Source organism: Euphorbia lathyris, chromosome 3, assembly GCF_963576675.1.
Source record: "Euphorbia lathyris chromosome 3, ddEupLath1.1, whole genome shotgun sequence".
Lineage (NCBI taxonomy): Eukaryota > Viridiplantae > Streptophyta > Magnoliopsida > Malpighiales > Euphorbiaceae > Euphorbia > Euphorbia lathyris.
In genome coordinates, this window is record NC_088912.1 from 41262413 (window position 1) to 41275446 (window position 13034).

The 13034-nt window shown below is 31.5% G+C and overlaps 1 protein-coding gene across 1 annotated transcript; it reads right to left on the reverse strand.

The window, feature by feature from the left end:
• Positions 1-3588: 3588 nt before the first annotated feature.
• LOC136223845 (high-affinity nitrate transporter 2.1-like) lies at positions 3589-6039 on the reverse strand. Its single transcript, XM_066012012.1, has 3 exons — positions 5038-6039; positions 4831-4946; positions 3589-4738 (listed from the first exon to the last, which is right to left on the reverse strand). The coding sequence occupies exons 1-3, from the start codon at positions 5845-5847 to the stop codon at positions 4069-4071; spliced, it is 1596 nt and encodes a 531-aa protein (XP_065868084.1). The 5' UTR covers positions 5848-6039; the 3' UTR covers positions 3589-4068.
• Between the last annotated feature and the right edge of the window lie 6995 nt (positions 6040-13034).

Below are 13034 nucleotides of genomic sequence, written 5' to 3' on the forward strand. Positions count from 1 at the left end.
AATTTCCTTGAAACTGATCCAAGTTTCAAGGCTTCAATATAACGAATTTGAATTCTCAATTTATTTGTTTACAATAGGAATAATGTGATTAAAATCTTGACTTCAAGCTCACCCAAAACCAACTATACAGTGTAATATTACCAATAAAATATTATTTAGACTATCAAAATAATTATTTTATGTTCTCAACCAAATAATAACATATACTCAGCTTCACAAGTTGAGAAAATAATAATTGGTTGTTTATGAAACTCTCAAAAATAAAGAAGTGTCCCATAAAAAAAAAAAAAAAAGAAAGACAAAGACGCCACTGCTTTCCAGTCATTAATATCTCCACTCCAATCTGTGGTGAAAACCAAACGATTTGAAATTAACATACCAAAAAATCTTTTTAGTTGTCTTTATGTAAGTCATTGTTGGCGTTTTAATGTACCGAATGATGACACCAACTCCCATAGGCGGAGCCAGCCCAAGGTTTGGGGGCTCCGGTCCCCCGGCTGCCGGCTCCACCCTTGAGTAGTGGTGTTTCGGTAGTTTGCAGCCTCCTAATTTTCGTTCATATGGGTGTATTTGTAGCATTACTATAGTACTTTAAGATAGTTGAGTTGCACCAAAACGATGAAGTTTTAGAGTGTTCGAGACCAAAAAAATTTTCCAGCCTGAACTTCTGAAGCTAACTCCGACAGTAACCGCAAGGCTAAAATTAGCCCCCCAAACGTAAATTCCTAGCTCCGTCACTGCCAACTCCGGACAAAATATCAAATCTAGTACCGTCCAAAAAATAGCATTCTTCCAACTAGTCTTTGGAATTAAATTGAATTTACCTTTTGAGCATTATCAAACTTGAAGAAATGAAAAATAAAGTAAGAAAATGGTATCAGCTAAGAGAGCCTTAAGCTCAATATGGTTTCTGCCGAAAATTGGCAGCCAAGGATGATGTCCAAAAGTTGTTACTTTCAAGGCCTAAATAGTGTTTTGAAGTTGCTAAAAGGTACCGTAAAATTATCACAAATTACAGTATTTTAAAAATAACTAAGTGTTGAAATGGAAAAGTGCATGATATCATCAACTTTCAAGTCATCGTGCACATGGAAATTAATACAAATAAGCCCAAAAGTTTGCAGTTCCTTCCATTAAACGAAAATTGAGAACAAATAAAACCAAATATAAGTCATCAAAGGTGGATATTTCCATACCCTGAAAAACTGGTTCCGCCTAGTAGGAATCGTCAATCCACGATGGCTTACCGTCGAACCGTCGCTTAACGCTGAGGGTAGAGCCAAAAAAAGGAAAGATCTTTTAATAGTCGATGCAAGAGCGGTCAACTAGGTCATTGTCAAATCGATAAATAAAACTTTCTCAGGAGTTTGAATCAAAGATTTTCCCGCAAATCAAGACGGTATGGAAATCTGTTTGATGTGAAGATAAACTTAAAAAGACATCAGAAATGCACCAACCTATAGTGAACATAAACTTAAAAAAGGTAGCTTCAGTATATTCTCACAATAACAATATATGTTTGATGTCAAACCTAGAGATTTAACTATATATGTTATGGAGGAAATTTAGGTTCAATTTGTTTTATCAGCTATTTAATATTGCGGTTTAGCCGTTGCTGTAGAAAAAAAAGTTAGGTGTCTAACCAAACACGTCTCTCCTTTGGAATAAAAAGGCAAACAGGCAAACATGAGGGAAAAAAAAAAAAGACTAACTAAACACCTCATTGATCTACCAGATATAAATTAATTTTAAAAAAATGTATAAAATGTTTATTAGGTTATTAATGCAATTATAATTAACTTGATAAAATATATAAACTGTTTTAGTTTATCAATAAATTTGTTTGGAAAGTTTCATGTGATAGTCAAATGTCAAATCAATTCGTATAAATTTTATGTGAGAGATGAGTAAAACTGATTTTTTTTTAAAGTTATGTTAGGGGTAAATTTGCACTTTCTCAAAAACAGTAAGAGAAAATTTGGACTTTATCCCATAGCGGAAAAAAATCCTCATGGGACGGGATGAGAATAATTTTGTTCCCCGTGCAGAGGATGGGATGGAGATATGATCCCCAACATGGAGATATGATCCCCAACAGATCCCTAATTATTCCCCGACAGAACTCTTTAAAGTCGAAACCATATTCTCAACTTTTTCTATTATTTTTATCATAACTAATTAAACTCTTCCTCCTCTTACCTCCTTCTTCTTCTTATCATTATCCCCTTAAACAATTTTTTTTAATTGAATATTAACAAGTAAATTTTATCATATTATTATTATATATTACAAATTAGAGAATAAAAATTAAATAAGTTTTGTTTTAACTGAACTCATAAGTGACCATGGTCAAATCTAAAAATATTGATGCGTTTTTTGAGAGGAAAACGATTGAAGAGCCCAAAAACACAATGCCTTGATATAATCCCCCAAAATTATCATCCAAGCTCCGTCACACCTTATTATATAGAGTTAAGTGTCATCTTTTTGATTTTTTGTAGACTTCATTCATTTTTGTCAGAAATTAATATAAAGAGACTATTATTAGGCCTTAATCTTTTGGTTTAAATGGTTTCACAACAAGGTATCACTTATTGGACCAAATAGTTATGAGTTCGAATCTTGACAACACGTGGCTGCTTGTTATAGCCTCCATGAATGGTCTAACTGTTACTATATTGTTTGTTTTGCAGAGGCTAGTAGGGAGTAGGCTACTCTTATGAGAGAGGTCCTAGATTGTCCTTACAACAATTTTAGAAAACGATTGAGTCTGGATAAGTCTTATATTTTCTTCTCTCATAATACTTGTGATTGTTAGAGATTAATATAATATCTATGATTGAACTTAACTATCAGCTTGAGCTTTTAAGTCAATGGGTTCCATGACATGTTATCAAAGCTTCTTGAACCAAAAGGTAGAGGGTTCGAATCATGATACCCTCATTAATTTGTGGAATTAAAAACACATAATGGGATGAGGACGTGTTCTACACGCACCAATCCCAAGAGACGGTTGGTAGAAGGTCTTGGACATGATTGATTTATCTTTCAAAAAGCCTCAAGATACATGTTGAGTTAAAGATAACACGGTTGGGTCCCTCAAGATACATGTTGAGCCAAAAGGAAACCCTAGTTATGCTTCAGTTAGGGTGTCCAATTTGAGTATAATGGTATTTGCTTGGGTGTGTATTTGAATATGGGCATTTGTACTGCTTTTCTTGTTTAGCTTGTGCATATGGGCTTAAACTTGCATGGGACTAGTTGTATTCGCTGCCTCTGTTTGGTTTTATGAAAAGTAGGATTGTTTCTAGTCATCCTTTTTTCAGTAAGAGAGCAAAGGTCAAGGATAATAAAGTTTGAGCTTTTCGAAACCATGCATTATATGGAGGATTTATTGGAATGGTCGATTCAAGTTTTGTATATTCCTTAAAACCAAGAATACTATTAAAAATTAAAAAAAGGTAAAACATAAACTCATAGGAACAACCTGAGAACATGCAAAAGCAAACTAAAAACAAACAAAAGGAAGAAGATCACACGTATAAATGACTCATTAACTCTATAAGTATGTCTCGTAATCAAGGACAGGTCAACTTTCCCTGTACATCCTATTATACAACGCCCTATGGCTACATAATTAATATCTTCATATATTCTGGATCTGCATCTACAATTCTCTTTATGATTGCAGCATTAATATATGGAGCTACAGAATAATTTTAAAGTTTTTTATGACATACATTATATTATTATTGGTACAAAAATTACACACATTTGATCAGTATCCAGATGAAGCCTGCCCCTATTAATTGCTCCCCTATACATAATTAATCTCATAAATATTAAATTGTATCAACCTGTTCTTAAGGAGTACAGATTCTTTTGCTTCAAAATATCATTTATGTAGATTCTCATTGATGTATAATTTAGTCAAAAGGCCAAAAACGAAAAAAAAATCTAAATTCAGTAATCAAATCCTGAAAATTCTATAGTGATCCAAGTCTATTAGACCCTCTACCACTGGAGAAATTTTAGTATACGTTTGGCGCATCACGTCATCTGATGAAATTAAACATTATGGATAGGTGTAGTATTTGGTGGAGTCGGAGCGCTTGCAACGCGGCGGCCGCGTTCTGATCTGCTATTGGCAGCAAACTTGAGGCTTCCCTCATGCAAGCCCTTCTGCTTCTCCTCCTCATTCCACTCAGATGCATAATAATGTTCTTCAGTAGATTTCTGAACACTGGTTGAAGGAGGAAGGAACATTCCACCCCATTGAGGAAAGTAAATCAAAGTAACAGGAAGAGTACAAGCAACAATCATAACTCCCATCCATGATAATCCTGCTGCTGTTGAAAATCTTGTGGTTGAAAAGAATATCAATTGAGTCAATCCTGATCCGAAGTTACCTCCAGCACCTGTTAATCCTGATATAATTCCTAATGATCTTCTGGAGACGAATGGAATGATACCAAATGTTGCTCCACAGGCTGCTTGAGCTCCTACTGAGAAAAGCATCATTGCTAGTATAGCTAGTGGAAGTGAATTAGCACGTCCTAACCATATGCAGAATACTCCTCCCATTGTTTGAAGAGTCCATAGAACCCAAAGTCTTCCTCTCATTCCAAAGTGTCTTGCTGCTAAATCTGATGAATATCCTCCGAACGGCCGTGCTAGAAGATTTGCCATTCCAAATGCTGCCGCTATCATTCCTGCTGTCTGTAGCTTCATGTTAAACCTGCACCGTTCATTTCATCAGCACCTTGTTATTTATATGTCTTAGTTAATCTTTTATATTTAATCATCAAACTAAGTACTAATTAAAAGTACCTGTCAAAGAAATATTCTGCAATCACATTATCTATGGATAGCTCAACACCCATAGAGTATCCATACAGTAGCACAAAGATCCATGTTCTGTAATTTGTGATGGCATACCACATAATCTGAAACACAACACAACATATAAAAAAAATTAAGTATTTGATTGATCATTATCATTATCATAATTGAAGAACATTAAAATTATAAATTTACCTTGGAGAATTTGTCTTTAGCAACATTACCCTTCTTCTGGAGGGAACCAAGATTTCCATCAGGCAAGTCCTGGCCTAGAGTCAAGACTAAAATACCCATGAGGATATGAAGAGAACCAGGGATGAAAAAAGCAATCCTCCAAGCAGTATAAGGAGTAGCACCAGCTCTCTTAATCAAGTCGAACACAAATGGCATTATCAGCTGAGTTGCACCTCCACCCATGTTTCCCCATCCGGCCGCAGTTCCGTTAACAAGTCCTATAATTTGAGTATTAAACATAGTACTCATCCAGTACTGGCAAGACACAAATGTTGCAAGTGAAAATCCAATCATAAACCGGACCGCAATGTAACCACTAGCATCCGAAACAAAAGACATACAAAACACAGTAGGTGCAGACAGCATTATAAGAAAAGCACAGCCATATCTTGGGCCTAATAGATCACAAATAGCACCCATTGCAAGCCTGGAAAATATGCTGCCAGACACAGATGCAACACCAGCATTACCAATGTCACTCTTAGTAAGATTAAGATTGTCTCGGATAATAGGAACAAGAGGAGCAGCAGCAAAAGTTGAAACGAAACAGGTGAAAAAAGAAATCCAAGAAAGATGGAAAGTTCTCATATGAGGATTAGCTAAAGAAAAGAGTTTGAAAACTTTAGCTTTATGCTCAGAATCAACAGGTAAATCGAATTTAGCAGTTGTATCAGTTGGAACCATCGGTGAAGCAACTGAAAGTGCAAAAGTTTGCTCTCTTCCTGTGACTCCATGCATAGAACTCCCTGGAGAACCCTCAATTTCAGGCATTTTCACTCAATTTCTTCTTGATCTTTGGAAGATAAACTGAAGTGTGTAGAGAAATAAAGGTTTGAAGGGTATTTATATTTCGTAGAGTTGACATTTTAAGAAGTGGTATTTAATGTGGAAAGGGCAAGGGAGATTCCATTGGTGGAAAAATATAAAAGAATATTCAGAGTCAGAGAGAAGTGAATCCATTGCGCCGCGGGCATCTAGTTAAGGTTTGAGGAGGTAAAGTCTGATGGTATATCCCAAAGGATAGGGTGAATTATTAAGATACTTAGTCAAAAATTCACGGCAAAACCCTTTTATTTTCTTGCATATTCTAGCTCTTAATGGTATCCATTTCTCAAGCTGGAATCTCAAAGGAGGCCAAAGGTTTTCTGCTGAAGGTTTGACTAATTAGCTATTATAATGCTGTAAAGAAAGGAATATGAAATATATAATGTGCACAAGGAACATCAACCACCTTATTATATGATGTAAAATAATATATTCTTGATTCTGATTTTCATTGTCTTACACAAAAACAGTAAGTTTTTTGTTTATTCAAATTTATTTTTTATATAATTACAAAAGTTATCATTTTTTGTTTAGAGCTTGAAATAGTTTTGTACAAAGTCTAAGTTACAATTATTAAATATCACAAATTGTTAAATTTAAAAGCTATATAACTCTTTAAATGTATGAAGAAAGTTTTCCTATTTGATTTGATGTATCGTTTGAGAGTTAACATTTGATTACATGGTATCAGAGTAAATGTTCAATGTTGGGCTCATTCATGATATTAACATCACGTATCAAATGAATTGGATGTGAGGAACGTGTTATTATTAAAACGTCAATATAATATTATCATTAAGAGTGTTGTATACAATGTTTCTTCAATCTCAAGCGATGATATAACGTCGATATAATGTTACCATTAAATCCCTATTCCTCACAATGGGGTGAGTTACAAAAACAAAATCCTATGGCTAAACGAAAAATTTGATATATAATAGATATTGGTTTAATTCTCATGGCACATGCATGCTAAAATTCCCTTTCAATTTTGGAAATAGATTGTTAATCATAGCATTTAGTTGATTAATTGTCTACATACTCCAACATTTGTCATTCTTCAAATTATATTAATTCCACTGCAACTGAAATTATATTGGTTATGTGAGGATAACGTCTTTAACAAGCTGATAAAAAATTATATTAATTTTTTATCCTTAACAAGCTCCCGCAAGACGTTCGAAGAGTAAGAACGATCTTGGAAACAAGCTGATAAAACCCACTTTTAGATAATGGTTTTGTCGGAACATTAGCTAGCTGGTCATGACTGAAGATGTGAGCAAAATGAAGTTTCCCATGTTGAACTTGCTCATGCACGAAATGAAAAAGCAATTGCCATATGCTTCATTCGAGAGTGAAAGACTGGATTAGCAGAGTAGTGAGTAGCTCCCAAATTGTCACAGTAAATGCTTGGACGTCCAACAGGAGGATGCCAAGTTCAGTCAATAGGGAATGCAACCATAATACCTCAGCGGTGGTGTCAGCAACTTCCCGAAACTCTGCTCCCGGGATGAGCGAGATAAAGCCTTTTGCTTTTTGAAACTTCATGAAATAAGGTTGCAACCAAGATAAACGATGTAACAAGATGTAGAGACATAGTCATCGCGATCACCGGCCCAATCAGCATCCGTAAAAGCATGGAGTTAAGATGGAGAGTTCCTTTTAAGAAGAAGCACATGATTAGCAGCCCCATTAAGATAACGAAGAAGGCGATTCAAGGCATGCCAATGACTCTCCTTAGGACACTAAACATACTGAGATAATTTGTTGACAGTGTATGCCACATTAGGGCGAGAGAAGGACAAGTATTATAAGCTACCAAGAATTGTCCAATAATCCGTTACACTGTCAATTGGAGAACCTGAATCAGATGTGAGGGGTGTATCAACAACCATGAGGTGGAAACAGGTTATTATATTATTTTTTAATGCAGAAAGTTATGAAGTTTATAGAGCGAAATGTTATATGAAGCAAAATGTTGTATGGAGCGAGATGTTGTTCGAATCATTATGATCTGTTTTTCTAATAAAATAAAATATTAACTACTTATTATTTTATTTTATAATCTAATTAATAAAAAATATTATTTTCAATACAATTACTACACATACATTAAATTTGTCGTTAACCTTTTTTTAAGAATAAAAAATTATACAAAGTTATTTTTAAAATAAGCTTTTTCTTTTTTGCAAATTAAAATCATTTTAAAACAAAAATTATTATCGTGGTGAAGCTCTTAGTCTATGTCTCGGGAGGTCATGAGCATTGTGCGCAAAATTTTTTTTAAAAAAAAACAAAAATTATTATCATATATACAAATGATATATAATATTAAATTTTTGTATAAAAATTTAATCGACCCGCGCAACGTGCGAAACAATATATATATATATATATATATATATATATATATATATATATATATATATATAACATTTGTTATATATATATATATATAACAGTAACGATTGAGATAATGTGTCACTTTCTTCTTTTTTACTGATAAAAAATATAATATAATTTTTAATATATTAATTTTTAATTATATTATTATATTTATCTATAAAAAATTATTTAAAGACAATATTAAAATAAAATAATAAATTTAATGTAGACAACACATTTGTGTCATTAATTTTAGTTATTAAATTACAAATTGTTTTAGTATTTATATGTTCAAGTTAAATCCGTGCAAAACACGGACCAAAAGCTAGTTAATATGTTAAATTTGAAATTAATAATATTAATATTATATAAGCTTAATATATCATTTGCCTTCTGAATTTGTTCAAAAAGTTTAATTGGTCCCTGAACTTTCAAAGCATTCCAATAGCCCCCCTAACTTCCATAAAATGTTCAGTTAGCCACCTGAAGTTGCGTAAAATGTAATCAATTAATCACTCAGTTGTAAAAAAAATAAGCCGCATGCGGAAGATTTGTTGCATGCGCCTTAGAATGTTATTACATAATTAACAGAATATATTAAAGGCAAAAAGCATCATTAAGCCTCTGATCTTTTATTTGGATACGTTAAGCCACTGGTCTTTTTTTTTTTTTGCCTCATTAAGCCCTTTATAACCAAATTAGTAAGTTATGAACATCTAGTTCTATTAAAAAAATATGTTATTAACTTCATCTGTATTTGAAATTATTAAAAAAATATTTTTTAGAGATTGAATTAATGTTTTTACAGTTTTCCTACAGCCACATTAAACATCCAAAACTGCTTTCAACCAGTGAAAAAATATAAATTTCGAATGCAGGTGCAATGAATAACAGTCCATTAACCGAATTTTATGTTCAAATTTACTTTTTTTATGTCATCAATGGCTTAATGAGATAAAAAAAAATGATCATGTGCTTAATGTATCCAAATAAAAGATCAGAGCTTAATGAACCAAAAAATGAAAGAGAGCCTAATGATGCTTTTTGCCTATATTAAAAAGGAAGTTCATATTTGCCAAACTGTAAAACTTATCTTCTCTAATATTAGAACTGATACCCCGACCTTGGTCTCATTAATCCCTTTATGACCAAATTAGTAAGTTATGAACATCTAGTTCTGTTAAAAAAATATGTTATTAACTTCATCTGTATATGAAATTATTAAAAAAAATATTTTTTACAGTTTGAATTAATGTTTTTACAATTTTCCTACAGTCACATTACACATCCAAAACTGCTTTCAAATAGTGAAAAAATATAAATTTTGAATGCAGGTGCAATGAATAACAGTCCATTAACCGAATTTTATGTTCAAATTTACTTTTTTTTTTATGTCATCAATGGCTTAATGAGATAAAAAAATAAATGATCATGTGTTTAATGTATCCAAATAAAAGATCAAAGCTTAATGAACCAAAAAATGAAAGATGACATAATGATGCTTTTTGCCTATATTAAAAAGGAAGTTCATATTTGCCAAACTGTAAAATTTGTTTTCTCTAATATTAGAAATGATACCCCGACCTTGGTCTCATTAAGCCCTTTATGACCAAATTAGTAAGTTATGAACATCTAGTTCCGTTCAAAAAATATGTTATTAACCCAATCTGTATTTGAAATTATTAAAAAAAATATTTTTTACAGTTTGAATTAATGTTTTTACAGTTTTCTTACAGCCACATTACACATCCAAAACTTCTTTCAAACAGTGAAAAAATATAAATTTCGAATGCATGTGCAATGAATAACAGTCCATTAACCGAATTTTATGTTCAAATTTACTTTTTTTTATGTCATCAAGGGCTTAATGAGATAAAAAAAATAAAAAATAAAGAGTATTGCTATATACCGCATCCAAATTCCTTATCACCGTCCCATCGGACAATTTTGCCCTTGGCATAATTTTTTGGTCAAAATTGGCAAAAAAAAATTGAGAGAAAATTCAAAACGTATACGTTTAGGCCAAATTTTGAATATGCAAAATCGTAAAAATTTTAGTGACGAAAAATACTATATCATTCAATTTTTTGTGACGAAAAATGAAAACTTCTCCTATTTTTTGTGACGAAAAATGCAAAATCGTTATGAAAAATATGTATTATTTTCATGAGTTCTTTGATAAAAAGATGTAAATCTTAATGTTTCCGACTCGTAATCATCCATTTTCAGGGTTCGAATTGTCGCACATCAATTATTTTCATAATTTCAATTATTGTTGTTCGAGTTTATGATTTTGGAGAAAGAATTTTCACTTTTTGATCCAAATTATGAGAATAGCAAAAAAGTCCAAAAGAGGCGGTGAAAAGAAATTTGGGAGCCGTATTTAGCAGCTCACAAAAATAAATGAGCATGTGCTTAATGTATCCAAATAAAAGATCAGAGCTTAATGAAACGAAAAATGAAAGAGGGCTTAATGATGCTTTTTGCCTATATTAAAAAGGAAGTTCATATTTGCCAAACTATAAAACTTGTCTTTTCTAATATTAGAACTGATACCCGATGATCTTGGTCTTTTATTTTTTTCTTCAGACTCGTGCAATACATCTTCAGCATTTAACTTACTTTTTTTTGCAACTGAATGATTAATTGATTACATTTTACGCAAGTTCATGAAGCTACCTGGATATTTTATGTAAGTTGAATGGGCTACCGGGACATTTAAAAGTCCAAGAGGTAAATGATGTATTAACCTATTATATATTAATGGGTAATACCTACGTATATCCTCATGATTAACCCTAACAGTCATGGATTGAGGATCCAAATTTCAAAATGAACCGTATTAGACCGTCCTAAAATTCTATTTATTTTGGCTGGTTAGATCCCCCTTAAATCCAAATTTCTAAAGTTTTTGGCTTATTATGTTATTCTTAAATCCAAATTTCTAAATTTTTTGGACTATTAGGCTTTTTCTAAATCCGAGTTTTTGGATTACATGTTAAGAATCTTAAACATAATGTAGTTTAATTTTGAGAAGTTTTACATTGGTACTTAGGAAAAATTTGAAAAAGTTTGATTTAGAAAAAAATAAAATAAAAAAATACATATACACGTGTAAAATCAGCCCCCAACCGGTCAATCTTATATCCGCCACTGCTTATGGGATGGAAATAGTTATTACCGTCTCCGATTCATTCCTAAAAGTATGTATCATTTTCTTTTTCATCTCCAACTCTATAAAAATAGATATTGAGGATTCTCCCGATTCTAATAATGTCAGACTCGTTAGGTATCCACCCCATTGACAAGTATAAGCCTAATCAATATAACCCAATTTTAGTTAACAATAAGTTATCAAAAATGTCAATTTTAAAAGTAAATAAACAGTGGTGCGTCTTTTTCCTCAATACGTACGAGAACTTGTTTTAAATATCTTTTTTTTTTCATATTACTAAATTATTTATAAAAGTACTAATTTGTTTCTAAAAATATCAACTATTTTTATTCTAAATTAGTAAATTTTTTAATTGTGGGTTTATTTTGCAAAAGGTGACGAAACAAATATATCAGCAATGAATAAGACAATATTTTTCTCTATTGTCAAAGAATTTTCTCCCTCTAAAATGTTGCCAGAGTAGAGCTTCATGTATATTTCAAATAGCAAATTTTTTAATTTTAATTAACTTGCGAATCTTGGGTAAATTACACTCAAAGCCTCTAACTTTACTCAATGGTCTCTAAACTTCATGACTAATTATAAACTTCTCTTAACTTTGCTCTTTATATCTTTTTGTGCTTTTTTTTTTTTACTTTTGATGAACTCAAAATTTTCAATAAAGATTTTAAATAGAAAAAAAATTAAAAATTAAAAATTAAAAATTAAAGTTGTTTGGAATCATATCTCATTAAATCACTATATTTTATTTTCCAAACAATTTGGGCGTTTTCACTCTTTAAAAAATCGTTTTCTCTCTCCTACTCAAACAACATTTAAATGATCTTAAAACAAAATAACCCATAAGTAAAATTGCTTGAAATATTATTTTCATCAATTCTACAATGATGAATAACCTATCTGCTATAGATTGGAATGGTCACTTTAATCAAAGTTAAAATAAACAATGACGACTGCAAATAACTATTAAAATAAATAAGTTTGATGGATAAAAAAAAAAGTAAGTAGCAACAATTATTGCTCTTTAAAAATCCAAAAATTATCTCTTATGTCAATGAATATTAATGTTAAAATCCGTCTCATAATGCATATAGTCTTGTAAGTTGTTGGTTTGAAAGAGAATAAAATGATATGATAATATCCACATAATAACCTTTTGATTAACACTTAATTAGGGGGCATTTTGACTTAGTTTATAGTTGACAAATTGCTGGAATTGAAGGAGACAGAAAGGAGGCCAGTTGTAGTTTCGTCGGAATGGGAGGACACACGTACCAATTTAAAAATACCTAAAATATAAAAACATGACGTGTCTCTGTTGATTATATCATCATTAACCCAAATTGCTTGGAATATTTTACTAATCCTACTTATGAAAGGGAAATTTATACTTATTTATTCAATTACAACTTACAAGAGAATATGGCTATTTTTAATTGCATTAACATGCCATAATATTAGGGGTTATATATGTCTTCCACATACAAATTATTTCTTTTTATATTTATTTCTGTAGCTAATATGAATTTATTCTAGCATGGTAAGAAATTTGTTCTCTAATTTTCATAGCGCT

Bases quoted from the DNA above. Each gene is read 5' to 3' on its own strand.
- LOC136223845 (XM_066012012.1), bottom strand. From the start codon at position 5,847: ATGCCTGAAATTGAGGGTTCTCCAGGGAGTTCTATGCATGGAGTCACA. The intron at 4,947-5,037 runs GTAAATTTATAA...GTTGTGTTTCAG, and splicing joins CTAAAGACAAATTCTCCAAG to ATTATGTGGTATGCCATCAC. The intron at 4,739-4,830 runs GTACTTTTAATT...TGAACGGTGCAG, and splicing joins GCAGAATATTTCTTTGACAG to GTTTAACATGAAGCTACAGA.